Source organism: Tinamus guttatus, unplaced genomic scaffold, assembly GCF_059628265.1.
Source record: "Tinamus guttatus ecotype Peru unplaced genomic scaffold, ASM5962826v1 Tinamus_guttatus_pri_ptg000827l, whole genome shotgun sequence".
In the NCBI taxonomy this organism is placed as follows: Eukaryota; Metazoa; Chordata; class Aves; order Tinamiformes; family Tinamidae; genus Tinamus; species Tinamus guttatus.
In genome coordinates this window covers 1-26,006 of record NW_028289361.1, presented here as the reverse complement: position 1 = coordinate 26,006, position 26,006 = coordinate 1, and the positions used below count along the sequence as shown (strand labels likewise).

Sequence of the window (26,006 nt, the reverse complement as noted above, 5' to 3'; positions counted from 1 at the left end):
TATATAATTCTATATACCATAGTCGTATATATCATAGTGTTATATACCATACGTCTGTGTACTATAGGGGATGCATATAGGTATTTGTATAAGCTATATACCATAGCTGTATATATCATGGCCTTATATACCATAGTCCCATATACTGTAGGGGCTGTATATATCTGTCTATACGTTTCTATATACCATAGCGGATATATATGCGGGGGGGGTATATAGGGGGAGGGGTATATATGGGGGTACATATGGGGGGGGTGGAATTATGACCCGGGAGGGCCCTATAGGGCCCGGGGGGTGGATCTATAGGGTCCGGGGGCGCCTATAGGGTTGCATTAATGCTGTGCTCTTTCCTTGCAGCCGGTGCTCCCAGTGCCCCCCGCGGAATTCCCGGTGCCCCCCGCAGCATTCCCGGCATTCCCGGTGCCCCCAGCGGCGTTCCCGGTGCCCCCCGTGGCATTCCCAGTGCCCCCCCGGCATTCCCGGTGCCCCCCGCGGCATTCCCAGTGCCCCCCCCCGCGGCATTCCCGGCATTCCCGGTGCCCCCCCCCGCGGCATTCCCGGCGCTCCCGGTGCCCCCCCCCCCACAGCACCATGTTCCTGGTGAAGAACTTCCTGGGGGGGGGCGGGGGGGGCGGCCTTCCCGGGAATATCGGCTCCGTGCTGGGGGGGCTGCTGAGCGGGGGGGGCGGCGGGGGGGGCCCCGCGGGGGGGGGCGGCGGCGCCATGGGCATCCTGGGGGGGGTCATCAGCGCCATCAGGTGAGGGGGGGGCGAGGGGACGTGGGGACAGGGGATTGGGGACATGGGGGGGACGTGGGGACATGGGGGACATGAGGGAGACATGGGATTGGGGACATGGGGACATGGGATTGGGGACATGGGATTGGGGACATGGGGGACATGGAGGGGACATGGGAGGGATGGGGGGATGTGGGGACATGGGATTGGGGACATGGGGGACATGGAGGGGACATGGGCACATGGGATTGGGGACATGGGGGACATGGGGGGACATGGGAGGGATGGGGGGATGTGGGGACATGGGATTGGGGACATGGGGGGTCATGGGGGACATGGGATTGGGGACATGGGGGGACATGGGGAGATGTGGGAGGGATGGGGGGGTATGTGGGGACATGGGATTGGGGACATGGGGGACATGGGGGAGACGTGGGATTGGGGACATGGGATTGGGGACATGGGGGGGACGTGGGGACATGGGGGACATGGGGGGGACATGGGGACATGGGATTGGGGACATGGGGACATGGGGGGGACGTGGGGACATGGGGGACATGAGGTAGACGTGGGATTGGGGACATGGGATTGGGGACATGGGGGATATGAGGGAGATTTGAGATTGGGGACATGGGATTGGGGACATGGGGGACATGAGGGACATGGGGGGGGACACAGAGACATGGGATTGAGGACATGGGATTGGGGACATGGGGGACATGGGGGGGACACAGAGACATGGGATTGGGGACATGGGGGGGACATGGGGACATGGGATTGGGGACATGGGATTAGGGACATGGGGGACATGAGGGGGGCACAGGAACATGGGATTGGGGACATGGGGGGGACATGGGGACATGGGATTGGGGACATGGGATTAGGGACATGGGGGACATGAGGGGGGCACAGGAACATGGGATTGGGGACATGGGGGGGATGTGGGGACATGGGATTGGGGACATGGGGACATGGGATTGGGGACATGGGACTGGGGACATGGGGGACATGGGGGGATGTGGGGACATGGAATTGGGGACATGGGATTGGGGACATGAGGAACATGTAGGGGACACAGGGACATGGGATTGGGGACATGGAGGGACATGGGGGGGATGTGGGGACATGGGACTGGGGACATGGGGGGACATGGGGACATGGCAGGGACGTGGGGATGTGGGGGGAATGTGGGGGACATGGGATTGGGGACATGGGGACATGGCGGGGATGTGGAATTGGCAACATGGGATTGGGGACATGGAGAGGGGGGCCTTGGGGACATGGGGGACGTGGGTTTGGGGACATGGGGGGACTTGGGGACATGGGACTGGGGACATGAGGGTGACACAGGGACATGGGGGACATGGGGCTGGGGACATGGGACGGATGTGGGGACATGGGGGGACAGTGGGGACACATGGCGGGGGTGGGGACATGGGGGTGGACACCAGGGTGCTCTGACCCCCCCCCCTTCCCCGTCCCTGTCCCCAGCGAAGCGGCCGCCCAGTATAACCCGGAGCCACCGGTGAGTGACCCCCCCCCCCGTGTCCCCTGTCCCCCTTGGGGACACCCCGGGGACGCCCCTAAGTGACACCCTGCCCCCCCGACAGCCCCCCCGCACCCACATCTCCACCGTGGACGCCAACGAGAGCGAGGAGGTCCGGCAATTCCGACGGCTTTTCCAGCAGCTCGCCGGCGACGTGAGTGCTCCCGGGATCCGCCCGGATCTGCCGGGATCCCCCCCGGCCCCTGGGATCCCCCTGGATCCCCTGGGATCCCCCCCAGCACCTGGGATCCCCCCGGATCTCCCTGGATCCTCTGGGATCCTTCCAGCCCCTGGGATCCCCCCAGACCTGCCCGGATCCCCCTGGATCCCCTGGGATCCCCCCCAGCACCTGGGAACCCCCGGATGTGCCGGGATCCTCCGGGATCTCCCCTGGCCCCTGGGATCCCTCTGTCCCCCCCCCCAGCCCCCACCTCCCTGGTCTTTTCCAGGCTCCCTCCCCACCCCGGATCCCGTTGGATCCCGCTGGATCCCCCTTGATCCCTTTGGTTCCTCCTGATCCCTCTGGGCTCTGCTAGATCCCACTGGGATCCCCAGGATCCCGCCAGATCCCTCTGGTTCCTCTGATCCCTCTGGGCTCCGCTAGATCCCACTGGGATCCCCAGGATCCCCGCAGATCCCTCTGGTTCCTCCTGATCCCTCTGGGCCCCTCTAGATCCCACTGGGATCCCCAGGATCCCCCCAGATCCCTCTGGTTCCTCCTGATTCCTCTGGGCTCCCCTAGATCCCACTGGGATCCCCAGGATCCCTCTGGATCTCCCCGGATCCCTCTGGCTCTCAGACCCTCCTAGGTCCGCCTGGTGCTCTTGGGAGTCCTGTGGTCCTCCTGGGTCCTTCTGGATCTCCCCAGATCCCACTGGGCTCCCCAGGATCCCACTGGATCCCCCCAGATCCCTCTGGATCCCTGCAATCCCACTGGGCTCCCCAGGATCCCTCTGGACCCCCTTAGATCCCTCTGGTTCCTCCTGATTCCTTTGGGCCCCCCTAGATCCCACTGGGATCCTCAGGATCCCCCCAGATCCCTCTGGATCCCCCTGGATCCCCCTGGATCCCCACAATCCCACTGAACTCCCCAGGATCCCTCTGGATCCCCCTAGATCCCTCTGGATCCCCACAATCCCACTGGACTTCCCAGGATCCCTCTGGATCTCCCCAGATCCCTCTGGATCCCCGCAATCCCATCGGGCTCCCTTAGATCCCACTAGGCTCCCTAGGATCCCCTCGGATACCCCCAGTTCCCTCTGGATCCCCCTGGATCCCTCTGGCTCTTTAGACCCTCCTAGGTCTGCCTGGTGCTCTTGGGAGCCCCCTGGGATCCCCAGGATCCTTCTGGATCTCCCCAGATCCCTCTGGATCCCCCTAGATCCCTCTGGTTCCCCCTGATCCCTCTGGGCTCCCCTAGATCCCACTGGGATCCCCAGGATCCCTCTGGATCCCCCCAGATCCCTTTGGAGCCCCCCAGATCTTTCTGGAGCCCCACAATCCCGCTGGGCTCCCCTAGATCGCACTGGGCTCCCCAGGATCCCCCCAGATCCCTCTGGATCCCCCCAGATCCCTCTGGATCCCCACAATCCCACTGAGCTCCCCAGGATCCCTCTGGATCTCCCTAGATCCCTCTGGATCCCCCTAGATCCCTCTGGCTCTTTAGACCCTTCTGGGTCCTCCCGGTGCTCTTGGAATCCCTCCGATCCTCCTGGATCACAGCGGATCCCCCCCCAAGCGGATCCCTATGGATCTCCCCTCACCCCAGGGTGGGGGTCAGGGTGCCCCCCGGTGATTCCTGGTGTTCCCGCAGGACATGGAAGTGTCCCCCACGGAGCTCATGAACATCCTCAACAAGGTGGTCACCCGCCGTAAGTGTCACCTCCCCCCTGTCCCCATGGCGAGGGAGGGGGGCTGCGGTGGGGGGCGGAACTGGGACCCCCCCCCCACAACCTGACATTAAAATATCCAGGGGGAAGGAGGGAATCCAGAGGGATGGGGGATGCACAACCCTATAGTAGCCACTAGAGAATCCCCACAAACCTATAGGGATATTGGGGGGCAAAGGACACTGCGGGGGGGCAAAAGACACTGGGGGGATCATTTGCTAATGCCCCCCCCAGGTGCCCCCCCCGCAAGAGGGGTTTTTTGGGGGATGGGGGGGATGCACAACCCTATAGTAGCCACTAGAGAATCCCCACGAACCTATAGGGATATTGGGGGGGGGCAAAGGACACCGGGGGGGTCATTTGCTAAAGCCCTCCCACCCCAGATTTGCTCCCCCACTCACCCCAAGAGGGTTGTTTTTTTTTTTTTGGGGGGGGGAGGGATGCACAACCCTATAGTAGCCACTAGAGAATCCCCACAAACCTATAGGGATATTGGGGGGGCAAAGGACACTGGGGGGGTCATTTGCTAATTCCTCCCCCATATTTGCCCCCTCACACCCCAAGAGTGTTTTTTGGGGTGGGAGGAGGGAAATGCACAACCCTATAGTAGCCACTAGAGAATCCCCATAAACCTATAGGGATATGGGGGGGGGGGCAAAGGACACCGGGGGGGCAAAGGACACTGGGGGGGGGTCGTTTGCTAATGCCCCCCCCCAAATATTCCCCATCCCCCAAGAGCTTTTTTTGGGATGAGGGGGGCACAACCCTACAGTAGCCACTAGAGAATCCCCTCGGAGATGCCATTTGGGCTCGTTTATAATTTGGCGGGGGGGAAAGAATCACTAAAATGTCCAATACCCCCCAAAGAAAATTATCACTAAAAAAACTTATCACTAAAAAAACTTATCATCAAATTTAAAATTTATGCAAATTTTAATAAAAATCCCCAAATTCAACAAATCACCCCAAAAGATCCCGACCTGAAGACGGACGGTTTCGGCATCGACACGTGTCGCAGCATGGTGGCTGTCATGGATGTATCCTTAATTTTTTTATTATAAGGGATAGATTTTTGGGGACAAAACGGGAAGATTTGGGGGTCCCCTTGATCCTGGGGGCTTTTTCCCCCCCAAAAATAACATTTTTCCCCACAAAAATTAACCTTAACCCCCCAAAAGAGCGACACGACGGGAAAATTGGGCTTTGAGGAGTTCAAGTATCTGTGGAATAACATCAAGAAGTGGCAGGTGAGGGGGGGGACACCCCAAAATTTAGGGACACCCCAAAAAAAATCCTGGGGGGGGGGGAAATTTGGAAAATCCTTAGGGAAATGGGGAGGGAATGGGGGGATTTGGGGGGAGAAATGGGGGTTTTGGGAGTCTTTTTGTGGCAAAGGGGGGTGACAAGGTGGGAACCCCCCCCCGGACCCCAATTCCTGGAGGGGACCCCCAAAATTGGGGTGTGGGGGGACCCTTTCAAATGGGAGGGAATTGGGGGGGGGGTGATGTGGAGCCCTCGGGGGGGGGTTCAGGGGCACCCCAGGGTGCTGGGGGCACCCTGGGGTGCTGGGGGGGGCCCTGACCTTGGTGTCCCCCCCCTAATTTTGGGGTCCCCCCCCCAAGTGCATCTACAAGCAGTTCGACACCGACCGCTCCGGCACCATCGGCCCCCAGGAGCTGCCCGGGGCCTTCCAGGCTGCAGGTAGCGGGGGGCAAATATTGGGGGGGGGCAAATTTGGGGGGCAGGGGGCAAATTTGGGGGGGCAGGGGGGCAAATTTGGGGGGGCAGTTGGAGGGGGGAGGTAAAGGCATTTGGGGGTTGTGGGGATGGGGGGGTTGGGGTCTCTAGGAGTTTTTTGGGGGGTGCTGGGGGGATTTGGGGTTGCAAGGGTGATTTGGGGGGGCCCTGGGGGGTATTGGATTAATCGGGGGATTTGGGGGGTACGGCGGGATTTGGGGGGGGCCTGGGGGGTATTGGGTTAATGGGAGGATTGGGGGGTACGGGGGGATTTGGGGGGGGCCTGGGGGGTATTGGGTTAATGGGAGGATTTGGGGGGTACAGGGAGGATTTTGGGGGGCCCTGGGGGGTATTGGGTTAATGGGGGGAGTTGGGGGGTACAGGGGGAATTTGGGGGGTATTGGGTTAATGGGGGGAGTTGGGGGGTCCAGGGGGGTATTTTAGGGGTCCTGGGGGGAACTTGGGGTGCCCTGGGGGGTGTTCTGGGGAGATTTGCAGGGTCTTGGGGGGGACCTTGGGTTAATGGGGTCTTGGGGGGGTCCTGGGAGGTCCTGGGGGTATTGGGGTTCCTGGGGGTATTGGGGAGATCCTTGGGGGGGGCCCTTGGGGGGGTATTGGGGTGTTGGGGGGTCCTGGGGTGATAGGGGGGTCCTGGGGGGGGGGTCCTGGGAGTATTGGGGTGTATTGGGGGCATTGGGGGGGTCCTGGGGGGTCCTGGGTGGATTAGAGGGTCCTGGGGGTGTCTTGGGGGCATTGAAGGGTCCTGGGGGTCCTGGGGGTATTGGGGGGTCCTGGGGCGATTGGGGGGGCTATTGGGGGGTCCTTGGGGTGTCCTTGGGGGGGGTCCTGGGTTTACTGGGGCATCCTGGGGGGGATCATGGGGGTCCTGGGGGGTCCTGGGGGCATTGGAGGGTCCTGGGGGGGTCCTGGGGGTTTTGGGGGGTCCTGGGTGGATTAGAGGGTCCTGGGGGGGTCTTGGGGGCATTGAGGGGCCCTGGGGGGGTGTTTGGGGGTCCTGGGGAAATGGGGGGGGTCGGGGGGGTATTGGGGGGTCCTGGGTGGATTAGAGGGTCCTGGGGGGTCCTGGGGGCATTGGGGGGTCCTGGGGGGGTCCTGGGGGGGGGGTCTTGGGGGCATTGAGAGGTCCTGGGGGGGTCTTGGGGGTTCCTGCAGGAATGGGGGGTCCTGGGGGTATTGGGGGGTCCTGGGGGCATTGGGGGGTCCTGGGGGGGTCTTGGGGGTTCCTGGAGGAATGGGGGGTCCTGGGGTATTGGGGGGTCCTGGGGGTGTTCCTGGGGGCATTGGGGGGGTCCTGGGGGGGTCCTGGGTTGTTGGGGATTCCTGGGGGTCCTGGGGGTTCCTGGAGGCATTGGGGGGTCCTGGGGGTCCTCGGGGTTCCCTGGCAGGGGGGCTCCCCGTTCAGTGGGTGCCGGGGGGTGTCCCTGGATTTCGGGGGGGGGGGGTCCCGATCGCCGCCCCCCCCCTTCCCGAGGCTTCGCGCTGCCGGCGCCGCTCTGGGCCGTGCTGACCCGGCGCTACGGGGACGAGGGCGGCAGCCTCGACTTCGACAACTTCATCAGCTGCCTCGTGCGCCTGGACGCCATGTTCCGTGAGCACCCACGGGTGGGGGGTACCCACGGGGGGGGGGGCACCCACGGGTGGAGGGGGCACCCACGGGTGGGGAGGGGGCACCCATGGGGGATGGGGGCCTGGGGTGGGGGGAGGGGGGGCGGCCCTGGGATGGGGACACTTGGGGACAGGGGGTGCCCACGGGTGGGGGATGCCCACGGGTGGGGGGGGCATCCACGGGTGGGGGGGAGCACCCATGGGTGGAGGGGGCACCCATGGGTGGGGGGACATCCACGGGTGGGGGGGGCACCTATGGGTGGAGGGGGCACCCACGGCAGGGGGGAGCACCCACGGGTGGGGGGGGCACCCATGGGTGGAGGGGGCACCCATGGGTGGGGGGACACCCACGGGTGTCAGGGGGGGGGGTGCCCGCGGGTGGGGAGGGGGCACCCATGGGTGGGGGGGGGCACCCATGGGTGGAGGGGGCACCCATGGGTGTGGGGGGGGGTGCCCGCGGATGGGGAGGGGGCACCCATGGGTGGCGGGCGCCCATGGGTGGGGGGAGCACCCACGGGTGGGGGGGAGCACCCGTGGGTGGAGGGGCACCCATGGGTGGGGGGCAGCACCCGTGGGTGGGGGGGGGCACCCACGTGTGGGTGGGGGGGTGCCCATGGGTGGAGGGGCACCCACGGGTGGGGGGCAACCGTGGGTGGGGGGTCACCCACGGGTGGGGGGCGCCCACGGGTGGGGGGAGCACCCGTGGGTGGAGGGGCAGCCATGGGTGGGGGGAGCACCCGTGGGTGGGGGGGGCACCCACGTGTGTGTGTGGGGGGGGTGCCCATGGGTGGAGGGGCACCCACGGGTGGGGGGCAACCGTGGGTGGGGGGCACCCACGGGTGGGGGGCGCCCACGGGTGGGGGGAGCACCCGTGGGTGGAGGGGCACCCATGGGTGGGGGGAGCACCCGTGGGTGGGGGGGGCACCCACATGTGTGGGGGGGGGGTGCCCATGGGTGGAGGGGCACCCATGGGTGGGGGGCGCCCACGGGTGGGGGGGGGCACCCATGGGTGGAGGGGGGCACCCATGGGTGGGGGGACACCCACGGGTGGGGGGGGCACCCATGGGTGGAGGGGGCGCCCATGGGTGGGGGGCACCCACGGGTGGGGGGCGCCCACGGGTGGGGGGAGCACCCGTGGGTGGAGGGGCACCCATGGGTGGGGGCAGCACCCGTGAGTGGGGGGGGGGCACCCACATGTGTGGGGGGGGGGTGCCCATGGGTGGAGGGGCACCCACGGGGGGGGGGCAACCGTGGGTGGGGGCGGGCACCCACATGTGGAGGGGGGGTGCCTATGGGTGGGGGTCGCCCACGGGTGGGGGGAGCACCCGTGGGTGGGGGGAGCACCCGTGGCAGGGGAGGGCCCACGGGGGGGGGGGAGGTGCCCATGGGTGGGGGGGGCACCCGTGGGTGACAGGGACGGGCCCTGGGATGGGGGGACACCCACGGGTTGGGGGGGGGGGCGCCCATGGGTTAGGGGGCGACACTGGGATGGGGACACTTGGGGACAGGCGGGACCCCCGGGAGATCCCTGGTGGGGGGGCACCCATAGCTGGGGAGGGGGCACCTATGAGTGGGGGGAGCACCCATGGGTGGGGGGGCACCCATGGTGGAGACGGGGAGATGGCCCCTGGGATGGGGGCACTTGGGGACAGGTGGGACCCCCGTATTGGGGACACTTGGGGACAGGAGGGACCCATGAGCGGGGGGAGGGGAGACCTCTGGGGTCGGGGGCACCCATGGGTGTAGGGTCACATGGGGGGGGGCACCCATGGGTGGGGGGCACCCCCTGAGCTGGGGCACTTGGGGACCCATGAGATAGGGGAGACCCCCCCCCAAGGTTGGGGGGTTCCATAGGGGTGTAGGGTGATAGCGGGAGGGGGCACCTATGGGTGGGGGGGGGACACCTATGGGTGGGGGGACCCCCCCCCCCTCCAGTACTGGGGTCACTTGGGGACCACCAAAACGGGGGGTGATGCCAGTTTGGGGGACTCCCTCCCCCCCCCAGGGTCCTTGGGGGTCCTGGGGCTTTGGGGACCCCCTGGGACGTTGGGGACCCTGTCCCTGTCCCCCCCCCGACCCTGTCGGTGTCCCCAGGTGCCTTCAAGTCCCTGGACCACGACGGGACCGGGCAGATCCGCGTGAGCCTCCAGGAGGTGGGGCCGGGCTGCCCTATATCCCTATAGGGCCCCCTAGTCCCTATAGGGTCCCCTAAATCCCTAGAGGGTCCCCCTAAATCCCTAGAGGGTCCCCCAGTCCCTATGGGGTCCCCCAGATCCCTAGAGGGTCCCCTAGTCCCTAGAGGCTGCCCTAAATCCCTATAGGGTCTCCTAAATCCCTATAGGGTCCCCTAGTCCCTATGGGGTCCCCTAAATCCCTAGAGGGTCCCCTAGTCCCTCGAGGCTGCCCTTAATCCCTGTATGGTCCCCTAGTCCCTATAGGGTCCCCTAAATCCCTAGAGGGTCCCCCAGTCACTATAGGATCCCCTAGTCCCTAGAGGCTGCCCTAAATCCCTATAGGGTCCCCTAAATCCCTATAGGGTCCCCTAAATCCCTACAGGGTCTCCCAGTTCCTGTAGGGTCCCCTAAATCCCTAGAGGGTCCCCTAGTCCCTATGGAGTCCCCTAAATCCCTAGAGGATCCGCTAGTCCCTAGAAGATCTCCTCATACTTATAGGTATAGGTATAGGGTCTTGTCATCCTTATAGGATCCCCTTGTCCATGGAGGGCTCCCTAAAACCCTACAGGGTCCCCTAGTCCCTGTAGGGTCCCTTAAATCCCTATAGGGTTCCTTAAATCTCTGTAGGGCCCCCTCATCCCTATGGGATTCTCTCAATCCTAACAGGGACCTCCAGTCCCTATAAGGTAACCCCAAATCGCTATAGAGCAACCCCAAATCCCTTTAGGGACCTTTAAATAGATCCCTATGGAGCATCCATCTCCCTATAGAGCAGGACTAGATCCCTATAGGGACCCCTAAAATCCTTATGGGACCTGCAAAGCCTTCTAGGGCTGCATATATAGATATGTCCAACAGCCCTATAGAGCACCCACTCTCTATAGAGCACGAGGAATCCCTATAGACCTTCATGTATCTCTATAGAGCAACCCAGTTCCTATAGGGCACGCCTATCCCTATAGAGCTCCTTGTATCCCTATAGAGCACCCTAAATCCTTACAGGGCATCCCAATCCCTATAGAACTGCCTATATCCCCATAGGATCCTGCAGAGCCCTGTAGGTCCCTCAGATCACTAAAGAGGAACCCTGAGCCCCTATAGGGTCCCTATAGGGACCTCCTGATGCATAGGAGGCCCTTCAAATAATTTGGGGGGGTTATCACATTGTAACACCCCAAATGCCCTGAGGTCGATGCCCCCTATAAGGTGACCCCAGATCCCTATAGGGTGACTGTAGGGAGACACCCTATTCCTATAGGGTCCTATAGGGTGCTATAGGGTTCCTATAGGCCCCCTTGGTGATCCTGGTTTCTCTCTACAGTGGCTGCAACTCACCATGTACTCGTGACCCCCCCCCAGCACCGTGGAGGGGGCACCCCACGCCTGTGACCCCCCCATAGGGCACCCCACATCCGCAGCCCCCTATAGAGCACCCCACATCTGCGACACCCTATACGGCACCTTCAAACTGACCCCGCCTATAGGACACCCCAAATCTGCATTAAAGCTGCCTGACCCCCCCACCCTGCGCCCGACCTCGTGTGGTTGTTTCTGAAGGGGGGGCCCAGGCGTCCGGGGGCTATAGGGGATATAAGGGGCCGAGTGGCATAGAGAGGTACGGGGAATATAGGGGCTATAGGGGTATGAGCGCTATAGGGGGGGCAAAGGGGTTCTAAGTGGCATAGGGGCTACATGGGTGCTATAGGGGATATAAGGAGGTCATAGGGTTAGGGGTGCTATCTGGTGCTGTAAGGGTATGGATGCTATAGGGCTATGGGTGCTGTAATAAAGGAGTTATAGGGGGCCCAGGCATATGGGTGCTATAGGGGGCTGTGGGTCGCTACAGGGGGATAAAGGGGCTATAAGGGGCATAGGCATGTGGGTGCTATAGGGGGATATGGGGGCTATAAGGGGCATAGACATGTGGGGGATATAGGGGGATATAGGGGGCACAAGGAGCATAGGGGTATGGGTGCTATAGGAGATATAAGGAACAGAGGGGGGTGCAGGTGGGTGGGTGCTATAGGGGGATATAGGGGCCACGAGCAGCATAAGGGGCTGTAGGTGAAGGGTCTATAGGGACCCTATATAAGTCCCTCCCCATATAAGGGTCTATAGGGGGCACCCCAGTGGGTGTCCCGGGCCCACGAGGGGGTGTCCGGTGGGTGGGTGGGTGTCCCCAAGGGGTGTCCCTTGGGTGCTGGGGCAGGGGGTGCCTGGTGACACTGGGGGGTGTCAAGGGGGTGCCTGTCCCCACGGGCAGGTGTTGGGTGCTGGGTGCTGGGTGTTGGGTGCTGGGTGCCTGTCGCCACGGGCAGGTTCTGGGTGTTGGGTGCCGGGTGTTGGGTGCCTGTCCCCGCAGGCAGGTTCCGGGTGTTGGGTGCCGGGTGTTGGGTGCCTGTCGCCACGGGCAGGTTCCGGGTGTTGGGTGCCGGGTGTTGGGTGCCTGTCCCCGTGGGCAGATTCCGGGTGTTGGGTGTTGGGTGCCGGGTGTTGGGTGCCTGTCCCCGCAGGCAGGTTCCAGGTGTTGGGTGCTGGGTGTTGGGTGTTGGGTGCTGGGTGTTGGGTGCCTGTCGCCACGGGCAGGTCCTGGGTGTTGGGTGCCGAGTGTTGGGTGTTGGGTGCCGGGTGTTGGGTGCCTGTCCCCACAGGCAGGTTCCAGGTGTTGGGTGTTGGGTGCTGGGTGTTGGGTGCTGGGTGTTGGGTGCCTGTCCCCGCAGGCAGGTTCCGGGTGTTGGGTGTTGGATGCTGGGTGTTGGGTGCCGGGTGTTGGGTGCCTGTCCCCGCAGGCAGGTTCCGGGTGTTGGGTGTTGGGTGCCTGTCGCCACGGGCAGGTTCTGGGTGTTGGGTGCTGCGTGTTGGGTGCCGGGTGTTGGGTGCCTGTCCCCGCAGGCAGGTTCCAGGTGTTGGGTGCCGGGTGTTGGGTGCCTGTCCCCACGGGCAGGTTCTGGGTGTTGGGTGTTGGATGCTGGGTGTTGGGTGCCGGGTGTTGGGTGCCTGTCGCCACGGGCAGGTTCTGGGTGTTGGGTGACGGGTGTTGGGTGTTGGGTGCCTGTCCCCGCAGGCAGGTTCCAGGTGTTGGGTGTTGGGTGCCGGGTGTTGGGTGCCTGTCCCCAGGGGCAGGTTCCGGGTGTTGGGTGTTGGGTGCTGGGTGCCTGTCGCCACGGGCAGGTTCTGGGTGTTGGGTGCCTGTCCCTGCAGGCAGGTTCCGGGTGTTGGGTGCAGGCAGGTGCCTGTCCCAACAGGCGGGTCCTGGGTCCCGGGTCCCGTCCCTCTGAGCGGGTTCCAGTCACGGGGCACCCGGTTCTGAGCACCAGATCCCGGGCAGGTTCCGGGCACGGGACGCCCGGTTCTGGGCGCCGGGTCCCGGCCGGGTTCCGGGCACGGGACGCCCGGTTCTGGGCGCCGGGTCCCGGCCCGGTTCCGGGCACGGGGCACTCGGTTCTGGGCGCCGGGTCCCGGCCCGGTTCCGGGCACGGGGCACTCGGTTCTGGGCGCCGGCTTCCGTCCCGGCGGGCGGGCTCCTTGTCCCGCTCCGGCCCGTCCCGGCGGGCGGGTTCTGTCCCGGCCCGACCCGGCCCGTCCCCACGGGCGGGTTCTGGCCCGCTCCGGCCCGTCCCAGCAGGCGGGTCCTCTGTCCCGGCCCGGCTCGGCCCTGCAGGCGGGTTCTGTCGCGCTCCGGCCCGTCCCTGTGGGCAGGTTCCGTCCCGCTCCGGCCCGTCCCCACGGGCGGGTTCTGTCCCGTTTCGGCCCGTTCCGGCGGGCGGGTTCTGTCCCGGCCCGGCCCGGCCCGGGGGCGGGCGGCGGGGACAGCGTCGCGGGGCGGTCGCAGCGGCCGCGGGGCCGGGTCGGGGGCGGCAGCAGCAGCAGCAGCAGCAGCGGCCGGGCCGGGCCGGGCCGGACCGGGCCGGGGGGGGGCAGCACCGGCGGTACCGGCGCCGGGCCCCGGGCCGGGCCATGCGATGGCGGCGCCGCCGGGGCGGCGGGCGCGGCTGCGGGCGCTGGCGCTGGAGCGGGGCGAGCTCGGCCTCGAGCCGCTGCTCGACCTGCTGCTGGGGCTCAGCGCGGGGCTGCGGCCGCGCCGGGCGGCACCGGGACCGGCACCGGGACCGGGACCCCCCGTCCCGGCCGGGAACCCCCCCGGCACCGGCGGCGACAGCGGCGACAGCAGCGAGCGCCACGTCCGCGACTTTCTGCGCTGGGGTGAGACGGGGCGGGTGTTGGGAAGGGGGGGCTTCGGAGGCCGGGACCGGGGGTGGTTCGGTACCGGAGCGGATTCGGTATCAGAGCCGGGGCACAAGTACCGGGGGGCTCCGTTGTCGGCGGCGGGAGCGGGGGCAATGGGGGTTCGGTACCGGAGGGTCCCGAGTCAAAGGAGTCGCTATGGGGAGGGTTCTGGGCTGGGCGGGGGTTCGGTACCGGGAGGCCCCGGTGACAAGGGGAGGGGTCTGGTACCGGGCTGGGGGGAGCCGGTACTGGAGGGGCCGATGACAGACGGAGTCGGTGGTTCGGTACCGGGGGAGAGGGGTCCCGTGTCCAAGAGGTCCCTACAGGAAGGGTCCTGGGCAGAGGAGTTCGGTACCGGCGGGGATCCGGTGACAAAGGGGCTCCGGTACCGGGTGGGGAGATCCAGTAGCGGCGGGGAAGGCGGGGTCCGGTACCAGCGTGGGGGGCAAGTAACAGGGGAGTTCTGAGGGGTTCGGTACCAGCACGGGACGGTCCCAATGTCAAAAGGGTCCGGCCCGGGAAGGGTCCCAGTCTGGGGAGTTCGGTACCGGGGGCGCCCGGTGACAAGCGGGTCCGGTACCGGGGCGGGGGCCGATACGGATCGGGGGCCGGTACTGGGGGGATAGTCCGGGGTCGGGGTGGCTCCGGTATCGGTTCTTGTCCCGCCTGGGGAGCCGTTGGGCCCGGCACCTGCCGGACTTCCTGGCCCGGACGCCTGGGCCCCTTTCTGGCCGAGGCGGGGGGCACGTGAGCGCCGGACGCCTGGGCCCCTCGGGGCGGGGGGGGACGGGGGGGGGTCGGGGATGTCCCCAGCTCCGGGGAGGGGCCTCGTGCCCCCCCCCAACCCAAGCGTTCCCCCCCCCCCCCGGCTCATGCAACGAGTTGGCCCGGCCTCAGCTGCCCCTTGTGGCTCCGGTTGTGGGGGGGGGGGGGGGGGGTCCGGACGCCTGGGCCCTTTCCCGGGGGGGGAGGGAGGAATGCGGGGGGGCGGGCGGGGGGGGGGGGAGCCGTCTCTCCTCATTAGCGCCGCTGAAACCTCATTAAGGGCCTTGGCAGCACCCCAAGGTCGGGGGAGGGGGGCGCTAATTGGGGAGTGGGGGGCAGGCCTGGGAAAGGGCCCAGGCGTCCGAGGACACTTTGTGGGGAGGGGGGGGGGTTGGCACCGGCCCCAACCCGGGGGGTTTGGGGGGGGTTATGGTGCCCCCCCCCCCCCCGATAGAAGAGAGTCGTCCCGGACGCCTGGGCCCCCGGGGGGGGGCGGGGGCAGCCCCCGCTGGCGCCGCTCCTTTTCTGGGCAGGCTGGCACGGGTGCCCCCCCCCGCGGGCGCCCGCGCCGCGCGCAGGGCCATAAAAGGCCTTGGGTGCTCGGCCGGCCCCCCCCCGGCACGGGCTGGGTGCCAGAGCCCCCCCCCCCGGGAAAAACAGCTGCTTCGGGACCCCCCCGAAAACAGCTGGACTCCCCCCCCCCTCCCCCCCCGGAAAACAGCTGCTTCTGGACTCCCCCCCTCCCCGGGAAAACAGCTGCTTCGGGACCCCCCCCCCCCCAGCAAAAACAGCTGCTTCCAGAGCCTCCCCCGCCCCCCCCCGGAAAACAGCTGCTTCCAGACCCCCCCCCCAAAACAGCTGTTTCTGGACCCCCCTCCCCCCCCCGGGAAAACAGCTGCTTCCAGGACCCCCTCCCCCCCCCGGAATGCGCCCCCCCCCCCCCACCCCAGCTGACCCCTCCCCACCCTAGGGAACCCCCCCCCCCCCGGTAACTCCCCCCCCGAACCCCGGGACCGCCCCCCCAATCGGAAGCCCCCCCCCCCACCCCCCCAATTAACCCCCCTTCAAATTACCCCCCCCCAAGTTCCAGGCCCCTCCCCAAACCACATTCCCCCCCCTTTGACGTCCCCAGGGGCACCCTCATATCCCCCCCCCAAAAAAAATTCCCCAAATTCCCCCGATTTTCCTTAGATACCTTCACACTGCCCCCCCGACCCTCTTATTGCCCCCCCCAAATGCCTGGGGTGGGGGGGGCAGGATTTTGCCCCACTTTGGGCGGGGGGGGGCAATAGGAACCACCCTATGATGAGCCGGGGACCCCTAGGAGACCCCCCCCCATCCCATTTGCACCCCAACAACTACATGAGATTCTCTAGTGTCTAATATAAGGGTTGTGCACCAGGAACGCCCCAGTTTTAACCCAATTTGGGGAGGGGGGGCGGTCTATACACGTCAACCTACCCCTCCCCAAGGCTCAGGGGACCCCCCCCCCCCCAAAAAATAAAATTGTCCCCCCCATCCCTTGCAGTGGAGCCGGTGGCCGCCCGCGTGCGGGAGCTGCAGCTGCAACGCAGCGACTTCGAGATCCTCAAGGTGATCGGCCGGGGGGCGTTCAGCGAGGTGAGGGGGGCCCCGGAACGGGGTGGGGGGGGTGAAATTGGGGGGGGGGCATTTGGGGGGGCTATGACCCCCCCAAAAACCACTATAATGTCTGGGAGATGCCTGGGAGGGGGGGTGGGGGGGGGGTACCCCGGAATGGGGGAGATCCTGAAATTGGGGTGGGGGGGCATTCAGCGGGGGAGGGGAGATGTGGGGAGGGGGTCCCATGGGGGGGTCCAGAGGTGGGGGGGTCCCATAGGTGGGGAGGGGGTCCCATGGGGGGGCCCAGAGGTGGGGGGGGAGTCCCATAGGTTGGAGGGGGTCCCATAGGTGGGGGGGGGGGTCCCATAGATTGGAGGGGGTCCCATAGGTGGGGGTGTCTTTGGGGTAGGAGTGTCCTCGGGTTGGGAGGGGGAGTCCCATAGGTTGAGGAGGGTCCCATAGGTGGGGAGGGGGGGGTCCCATTAGGAGGGTCCCATAGGTGGGGGGGGTCCCGTAGGTGGGGGGTCCCATTGGGAGGCTCCCATAGGTGGGGGGGGGTCCCATAGGTGTGTGGGGGGGTCTCATAGGTGGGGAGTGGGTCCCATTGGGGGGCTCCCATAGGTAGGGGGGGTCCCATAGGTGGGGGGGGGTCCCATAGGTGTGTGTGGGGGTCCCATAGATTGGGGGGGGGTTCCATAGGGGTGGAAGGGGGTCCCATTGGGGGGGGGGTCCCATGGGGGGGGGGTCCCATAGGTTGGGGGGGCGGTTCCATAGGTGGGGAGGGGGGTCCCATTGAGGGAGTCCAATAGGTGGGGGGGGATCCCATAGGTGTGGGGGGTCCCATAGGTGGGGGGGGATCCCATAGGTGGGGGGGGACATAGAGGTCCTTGGGATGGGGGGAGACTGAGGGGGGGGGGTCAGGGTGCTGCTGACCCCCCCTGTCCCCCCCCTCCATGGCGCAGGTGGCCGTGGTGCGGATGAAGGAGTCGGGACACGTCTACGCCATGAAGATCATGAACAAGTGGGACATGCTGCGGCGCGGAGAGGTGGGGACACGATGGGGACATGGGGACACGGTGGGGACATGGCGCGGGGGACCCCCCCCAAGGCAGCCCCCAACCCAGCGAGGGAGCCCTGGGCTGGATGAGGGGGGCTCGGGGTGACCCCAGTACCCGGCAAAGGGGGGCCAAGGGTGACCTGGTGCCCAAGGGTGACCCAAGTGTCCAGGGATGGTCCCAGGAATGGGGTCCCCAGGGTCACTTGGTGCCCAAGGGTGACCCAAGCGTCCAGGGATGGTCCCAGGAATGGGGTCCCCAGGGTGACCCAAGTGTCAAGGGATGGTCCCAAGTGTCCAGGGATGGTCCCAGGAATGGGGGGGGCGGGTCCCAAGGGTGACCTGGTGCCCAAGGGTGACCCAACTGTCCAGGGATGGTCCCAGGTGTCCAGGGATGGTCCCAGGAATGGGGCCCCCAGGGTCACTTGGTGCCCAAGGGTGACCCAAGTGGCCAGGGATGGTCCCATGAATGGGGGGTCCCAAGTGTCACCTGGTGCCCAAGGGTGAACCAAGTGGCCAGGGATGGTCCCACGAATGGGGGGTCCCAAGGGTGACCTGGTGCCCAAGGGTGACCCAAGTGTCCAGGGATGGTCCCAAGTGTCCAGGGATGGTCTCAGGAATGGGGTCCCAAGGGTGACCTGGTGCCCAAGGGTGACCCAAGTGTCCAGGGATGGTCCCAAGTGTCCAGGGATGGTCCCAGGAATGGGGGTCCCCAGGGTGACCCAAGTGTCCAGGGATGGTCCCAAGTGTCCAGGGATGGTCCCAGGAATCAGGGGCGGGTCCCAAGGGTGACCTGGTGCCCAAGGATGACCCAAGTGTCCACAGATGGTCCCAGGTGTCCAGGGATGGTCCCAGGAAGGGAGCCCAAGGGTGACCCAGTGCCCAAGGGTGACCCAAGTGTCCAGGGATGACCCAAGTGTCCAGGGATGGTCCCAGGAATGGGTTCCCAAGGGTCACCTTGTGCCCAAGGGTGACCCAGGTGTCCAGGGATGGTCCCAGGTGTCCAGGGATGGTCCCATGAATGGGGTCCCCAGTGTCACCTGGTGTCCAAGGATGATCTGGGTGTCCTTGGCTGCCCATGGATGACCCAGGGCCCTGGTGACGTCCCAGGTGTCCCAGATGTCCTGGCATGACCCGGGTGCTGCTCTGGGTGTTAGGTGACAACCCGGGTGACCTTAGCTGACCCGGGTGCCCAAGGGGGACCCAGAGAAATCTGGGCGGCCGGTGCCGACCCCAGGTGGCCGGTGCCACCCCCGGTGCCACCGTGTGTGTCCCCTGCAGGTGTCCTGCTTCCGGGAGGAGCGGGACGTGCTGGTGAACGGGGACAAGCGCTGGATCACCCAGCTCCACTTCGCCTTCCAGGACGAGCACTTCTTGGTGAGCGCCCAGCACCCATGGGTGCCACCGCGCTGCCCGCGTCCCCCTGGGCGCTCCGGAGGACCCCGGGCACCCCTGGGTGTCCCCAGAGCGCCCTTAGCCATGGCCGTGTCCCAATGTGGCCTCTGCCACCACTCCATGGTCTTGTCTCTTGTGTCCTCAAGCCATGGCCATGTCCTTTGTGTCCTCTGCCACCACTCTATGGTCATGTCCCCTGTGTCCCATGCTAAGGATGTGTCCTTCATGTCCTCTGCCACCACTCCATGGTCGTGTCCCCTGTGTCCCCATGTGAAGGACGTGTCCTTTGTGTCATCTGCCACTACTCTATGGTCTTGTCCCCTGTGTCCTCAAGCCATGGCCATGTCCTTCGTGTCCTCTGTCACCACTCCATGGTCGTGTCCCCTGTGTCTCCATGTGAAGGACATGTCCTTCATGTCCTCTGCCACCACTCCATGGTCATGTCCCCATGCCAAGAACGTGTCCTTCGTGTCCTCTGCCACCACTCTATGGTTGTGTCACCTGTGTCCTCAAGCCATGACCATGTCCCTCCTGTCCTCTGCCACCACAACATGGTCATGTCCCCCGTGTTCTCATACCATGGCCATGTCCCCTGCCACCACGTCATGGGTCCCAGGAAGGGGTCCCAAGTGTCACCAGGTGACCCAAGTGTCCAGGGATGGTCCCAGGTGTCCAGGGATGGTCCCAGGAATGGGGTCCCAAGGGTGACCTAGTGCCCAAGGGTGACCCAAGTGTCCATGGATGGTCCCAGGTGTCCAGGGATGGTCCCACGAATGGGGGTCCCCCATGGCCATGTCCCTTCACCATGGCCATGTCCCCAGGCCATGGCCACGTCCCCGTGTCCCCGCAAGCCGTGGCCATGTCCCCGTGTCCCCGCAGTACCTGGTCATGGAGTACTACGTGGGAGGTGACCTGCTCACCCTGCTCAGCAAATTTGGGGACCGGCTGCCCCTCGACATGGCCCGTTTCTACCTGGCCGAGCTCATCATGGCCATCGACTCCATCCACCGCCTGGGCTACGTGCACAGGTGACAAATGGGGACACGCGGGGGACACCATGGACATGGAGATGGGAGGTTATGATGGACATGGGGGACATGATGGATATGGGAGGGACGTGATGGGGACATGGGGACACAATGGACGTGAGGGACATGATAGACATGGGGAGAAGAGGGACATGGGGGACGTGATGGATATGGGAGGGACATGATGGGGACATGGGGACACAATGGACGTGAGGGACACAGACATGGGGAGAAGAGGGACATGGGGGACATGATGGTTATGGGAGGGACATGATGGGGATGTGGGGACACAATGGACGTGAGGGACACAGACATGGGGAGAAGAGGGACATGGGGGACATGATGGATATGGGAGGGACGTGATGGGGACATGGGGACACAATGGACGTGAGGGACACAGACATGGGGAGAAGAGGGACATGGGGGACATGGATGTGGAGGGACATAGGGGACATGATGGACATCGGGTCATGATGGACATGGGGTCTTGATGGACATGGGGGATATAGGGGCAGGAGGGGACACAATGGACGTGGAAGGGGACACAGGATGTGGGCGGACACAAGGACATGGAGAAGGGCATGGGAGAGGCACAAGGGACATTGGGGACACTGGAGTGGGTGACACTTGGGGACGTCACAAACTGGGATTGGGGACACTGGAAACACTGGGGTGGGGAGCAGGGAACACCAGGGTCATGGGGACAAGGGGACAAGTGGCACTGGGTGGCACAGGGACAAGGGCCAGCAGCACCCAATGGCTCCCGCAGGGACATCAAACCCGACAACATCCTCCTGGACCGCGCGGGCCACATCCGCCTGGGGGACTTCGGCTCCTGCCTCAAGCTGGGCGCAGACGGCACCGTGAGCACCCAAGGGTGCTGGGGCGGGGTGGGGGGAGGCCGAGCACAACCCCACTACAAGACAGCAGAGAATCCACTTATGGGGGTGGCTGGAACCCATTGAGATGCCCTTGCCCATGGGCACCCAACAGGACAAGCACCCAAGGGTGCTGGGGCGGGGGGAGGCCGAGCACAACCCCGCTACGAGACAGCAGAGAATCCCCTTATGGAATGGCTGGAACCCATTAAGATGCCCTTGCCCATGGGCACCAACAGGACAAGCACCCAAGGGTGCTGGGGTGGGGCGGGGGGAGGCCAAGCACAACCCCGCTATGAGACAGCAGAGAATCCCCTTACAGGGTGGCTGGAACCCATTGAGGTTCTCTTGGCCCATAGGCACCCAAGGGTTCTGAGATGGGGGAATGACTAAGCACAACCACACTACGAGCCAGCAGAGAATCCCCTTATGGGGTGACTGAAGCCCTGGCACCATTGAGGTTCACCTGGCCATGGGCACCCAACAGGACAAGCACCCAAGGGTGCTGGGGCTGAGCACAACCCTGCTACGAGCCAGCAGAGAATCCCCTTATGGGGTGGCTGGAACCCATGGAGGTTCCCTTGGCCCATGGACACCCAACAGGACAAGCACCCAAGGGTGCTGGGGCTGAGCACAACCCTACTACGAGCCAGCAGAGAATCCCATTATGGGGTGGCTGGAACCCATTGAGGTTCCCTTGCCCATGGGCACCCATGGAGGTTCCCTTGGCCCATGAACACCCATTGAGGTTCCCTTGCCCCATGAGCACCCATTGAGGTTCTCTTTGGCCATGGGCACCCATTGAGGTTCTCTTGGCCATGGGCACCCATTGAGGTTCTCTTGGCCATGGGCATCCATGGAGGTTCCCTTGCCCCATGGGCACCCATTGAGGTTCCCTTGGCCATGGGCACCCAACAGGACAAGCACCTAAGGGTGCTGGGGCTGAGCACAACCCTACTGCAAGCCAGCAGAGAATCCCCTTAGGGGTGGCTGGAACCCATGGAGGTTCCCTTGGCCCATGGGCACCCAAGGGTGCAGGGGCAGGTTATGGCCAGCAGAGCATCCCCTTATGGGTGGCTGGGACCCACTGAGGTTCTCTAGGCCCATAGGCACCCAAGGGTGCTGAGATGGGGGAATGACTAAGCACAACCACACTACGAGCCAGCAGAGAATCCCCTTATGGGGTGACTGAAGCCCTGGCACCCACTGAGGTTCACCTGGCCCATGGGCACCCACCAGGACAAGCACCCAAGGGTGCTGGGGCTGAGCACAACCCTGCTACGAGCCAGCAGAGAATCCCCTTATGGGGTGGCTGGAACCCATGGAGGTTCCCTTGGCCCATGGGCACCCATGGAGGTTCCCTTGGCCACGGCCACCCTGGAGGTTCCCTTGGCCCATGGGCACCCATGGAGGGCCCCTTGGCCACGGCCACCCATGGAGGTTCCCTTGGCCCATGGGCACCCATGGAGGGTCCCTTGCCCCATGGGCACCCAAGGGTGCTGGGGGTGAGCCCAACCCCGCTACGAGCCAGCAGAGAATCCCCTTAATGGGTGGCTGGCACCCATTGAGGTTTCTTTGGCCTATGAGCACCCAAGGGTGCTGGGGCAGGGCATGGCCAGCAGAGAATCCTCTTGCTGAGCCCCTGGTACCCAGCAAGCTTTACTTGGCCCATGGGCACCCAAGGGTGCTGGGGAAGGGGGAGGGTGGTCAAGCACAACCCCACTACGAGCCAGCAGAGAAGCCCTTTATGGGGTGGCTGGAACCCATTGAGGTTCCCTTGGCCCATGGGCACCCATTGAGGTTCCCTTGGGCCTGTAGGCACCCATGGAGGTTCGCTTGGCCCATGGGCACCCAATGGTGCTGGGACTGAGCACAACCCCGCTACGAGCCAGCAGAGAATCCACTTATTGGGTGACTGAACCCCTGGCACCCATTGAGGTTCCCTTGGCCCATGGCATCCATGGAGGTTCCCTTGGCCATGGGCACCCATTGAGGTTCCCGTGGCCATGGGCACCCATTGAAGTTCCCTTGGCCCATGGGCACCCATGGAGGTTCCCTTGGCCCATGGGCACCCAATGAAGTTCCCTTGGCCATGGGCACCCAACAGGATAAGCACCCAAGGGTGCTGGGGCTGAGCACAACCCTACTACGAGCCAGTAGAGAATCCCCTTATGGGGTGGCTGGAACCCATGGAGGTTCCCTTGGCCCATGGGCACCCATGGAGGTTCCCTTGGCCCATGAGCACCCATTGAGGTTCTCTTGGCCATGGGCACCCATTGAGGTTCCCTTGGCCATGGGCACCCATGGAGGTTCCCTTGGCCCATGGGCACCCATGGAGGTTCCCTTGGCCCATGAGCACCCATTGAGCTTCCCTTGGCCCATGGGCACCCATGGAGGTTCCCTTGGCCACGGGCACCCATGGCAGGTCCCTTGCCCCACGAGCACCCATGGAGGGTCCCTTGCCCCATGGGCACCCAAGGGTGCTGGGGCAGGGGATGAGCAGGTGGCACCCATGGAGGTTCCCTTGCCCCATGGGCACCCATTGAGGTTCCCTTGGCCCATGGGCACCCAACAGGACAAGCACCCAAGGGTGCTGGGCTGAGCACAACCCTACTACGAGCCAGCAGAGAATCCCGTTATGGGGTGGCTGGAACCCATTGAGGTTCCCTTGGCCATGGGCACCCATGGAGGTTCCCTTGCCCCATGAGCACCCATGGAGGTTCCCTTGCCCCATGGGCACCCAACAGGACAAACACCCAAGGGTTCAGGGGCAGGTTATGGCCAGTAGAGAATCCCCTCATGGGGTGGCTGGAACCCATTGAGGTTCCCTTGCCCCATGAGCACCCATGGAGGTTCCCTTGGCCCATGGGCACCCATTGAGGTTCCCTTGGCCATGGGCACCCAACAGGACAAGTACCCAAGGGTGCAGGGGCAGGTTATGGCCAGTAGAACATCCCCTTATGGGGTGGCTGGAACCCATTGAGGTTCCCTTGGCCATGGGTACCCATGGAGGGTCCCTTTGCCCCATGAGCACCCATGGAGGGTCCCATGAGCACCCAAGGGTGCCGGAGCAGGGGTGTCCATCCCCTCCCGGCCGTGCTGAGGCCCCGGCGCGGTGCCCGCCCAGGTGCGCTCGTCCGTGGCCGTGGGCACCCCGGATTACCTGTCCCCCGAGATCCTGCTGGCCGTGGAGGACCCGGCGCGCTCCTACGGGCCCGAGTGCGACTGGTGGGCGCTGGGCGTCCTGGCCTACGAGATGTTCTTCGGGCGGCCGCCCTTCTTCGCCGACTCCCTGCTCGAGACCTACGCCAAGATCCTGCACTTCGAGGTGGGCGCTGGAAGCGCCGGAGGGGAATGGGAAGCTCTGGGAAGCACCAGGAGGGGAATGGAGGGGAATGGGAGACACTGGGAGGCACCAGGAAGCACTGGGAGGGGAATGGGAGACACTGGGAGGCACCAGGAAGCACTGGGAGGGGAATGGGAGACACTGGGAAGTGCTGGAAGCACCAGGAGGGGATTGGAGGGGACTGGAAAGCACTGGGAAGCGCCGGGAGGGGAATGGAGGGGAATGGGAAGCACTGGGAAGCGCCGGGAGGGGAATGGAGGGGAATGGGAAGCACTGGGAAGCGCCGGGAGGGGAATGGAGGGGAATGGGAAGCACTGGAAGGGCTGGGAGGGGAATGGAGGGGAATGAGAGGCAGTGGGAAGTGCCAGGAAGTCCTGGGAGGGGAATGGGAGACACTGGGAAGCACCAGGAAGTTCTGGGAGGGGAATGGTGGGGAATGGGAGGCACTGGGAAGCACCGGGAGGGGATTGGAGGGAGCTGGGAAGCACTGGGAAGCACTGGGAGGAGAATGGAGGGGAATGGGAGACACTGGGAAGCGCTGGGAGGGGATTGGAGGGGAATGGGAGGCACTGGAAGCACCAGGAGGGGAATGGAGGGGAATGGGAGACACTGGGAGGCACCAGGGAGCACTGGGAGGGGAATGGGAGACACTGGGAAGTGCTGGGAAGCATCAGGAGGGGATTGGAGGGGACTGGAAAGCACTGGGAAGCTCTGGAAGCGCCGGGAGGGGAATGGAGGGGAATGGGAAGCACTGGGAAGGGCTGGGAGGGGAATGGAGGGGAATGAGAGGCAGTGGGAAGTGCCAGGAAGTCCTGGGAGGGGAATGGGAGACACTGGGAAGCACCAGGAAGTGCTGGGAGGGGAATGGTGGGGAATGGGAGGCACTGGGAAGCACCGGGAGGGGATTGGAGGAGCTGGGAAGCACTGGGAGGAGAATGGAGGGGAATGGGAGACACTGGAAGCGCTGGGAGGGGGTTGGAGGGGAATGGGAGGCACTGGGAAGCACCGGGAGGGGACTGGGAGGCACTGGAAGCACCAGGAGGGGAATGGAGGGGAATGGGAGACACTGGGAGGCACCAGGGAGCACTGGGAGGGGAATGGGAGACACTGGGAAGTGCTGGGAAGCACCAGGGGGGGATTGGAGGGGACTGGAAAGCACTGGGAAGCTCTGGGAAGCGCCGGGAGGGGAATGGAGGGGAATGGGAGACACTGGGAAGTGCTGGGAAGCACCAGGGGGGGATTGGAGGGGACTGGGAAGCACTGGGAAGCGCTGGGAGGGGAATAGAGGGAGCTGGGAGGCACTGGGAAGTGCTGGGAGGGGAATGGAGGGGACTGGGAGACACTGGGAAGCGCTGGAAGGGGAATGGGAGACACTGGGAAGCACCGGGAAGCACCGGGATTGCCCTCTCCCGTGTCCCCAGTCCCCCTCCCCCGTGTCCCCGGTCACCCCCGTGCCCCCAGAGCCCCCCGGTTACTCCAGTCCCCCAGTGTCCCCTTGTCCCCCTTCCCCAGGACCCCAAAGCCCCCAGGCCCTCCCAGTCCCCTCGTTTCCCGCAGGAGCACCCGGAGCTGCCCGGTACCGGCGCCGGTACCGGGAATCCCTCCCAATCCCCCCGTTTCCCCTCATTCCCCTGCAGGAGCACCTGGAGCTGCCCGGTGCCGGTACCGGGGATCCCCCCAATCCCCTCATTCCCCCCCATTTCCCCCGCAGGAGCACCTGGAGCTGCCCGGTACCGGCGCCGGTACCGGGGATCCCTCCCAATCCCCTCATTCCCCCGCAGGAGCACCTGGAGCTGCCCGGTACCGGCGCCGGTACCGGGAATCCCTCCCAATCCCCCCGTTTCCCCTCATTCCCCTGCAGGAGCACCTGGAGCTGCCCGGTGCCGGTACCGGGGATCCCCCCCAATCCCCTCATTCCCCCCCATTTCCCCCGCAGGAGCACCTGGAGCTGCCCGGTACCGGTGCCGGTACCGGGGATCCCTCCCAATCCCCCCGTTTCCCCTCATTCCCCCGCAGGAGCACC

At 65.0% G+C, this 26,006-nt stretch overlaps 2 protein-coding genes across 3 annotated transcripts; both read left to right on the top strand.

The window, feature by feature from the left end:
* Window positions 1-591: 591 nt before the first annotated feature.
* On the top strand, window positions 592-11,059 carry CAPNS1 (calpain small subunit 1). Of its 2 annotated transcripts, XM_088537636.1 has the most exons (10): window positions 592-758; window positions 2,229-2,262; window positions 2,348-2,437; window positions 4,097-4,154; window positions 5,145-5,209; window positions 5,351-5,419; window positions 5,795-5,873; window positions 7,402-7,518; window positions 9,630-9,688; window positions 11,031-11,059. In XM_088537636.1, exons 1-10 carry the CDS (start codon window positions 592-594, stop codon window positions 11,055-11,057), a joined length of 765 nt encoding a protein of 254 aa, XP_088393762.1. In that variant the 3' UTR covers window positions 11,058-11,059. The 2 variants fall into 2 exon arrangements, with proteins under 2 accessions (XP_088393762.1, XP_088393763.1); XM_088537637.1 differs by lacking the exon at window positions 7,402-7,518.
* Window positions 11,060-13,855: 2,796 nt separating this feature from the next.
* On the top strand, window positions 13,856-25,938 carry LOC148591406 (myotonin-protein kinase-like; the record flags this gene model as incomplete). The annotated part of the gene is made up of 10 exons (XM_088537635.1): window positions 13,856-13,912; window positions 16,230-16,321; window positions 17,245-17,328; window positions 18,618-18,713; window positions 19,611-19,759; window positions 20,529-20,622; window positions 23,765-23,965; window positions 25,695-25,795; window positions 25,845-25,869; window positions 25,920-25,938. Coding segments are annotated over exons 3-10 (754 nt in total), but the record flags the coding sequence as incomplete, so codon positions are not given.
* Between the last annotated feature and the right edge of the window lie 68 nt (window positions 25,939-26,006).

What these genes read in the sequence shown, in the direction of transcription:
- CAPNS1 (XM_088537636.1), top strand. Translation starts at nt 592, where the DNA reads ATGTTCCTGGTGAAGAACTTCCTGGGGGGGGGCGGGGGGGGCGGCCTT. An exon ending in AGTATAACCCGGAGCCACCG is followed by an intron (nt 2,263 to 2,347) that starts GTGAGTGACCCC and finishes CCCCCCCGACAG; the next exon opens with CCCCCCCGCACCCACATCTC. An exon ending in CAACAAGGTGGTCACCCGCC is followed by an intron (nt 4,155 to 5,144) that starts GTAAGTGTCACC and finishes TCACCCCAAAAG; the next exon opens with ATCCCGACCTGAAGACGGAC.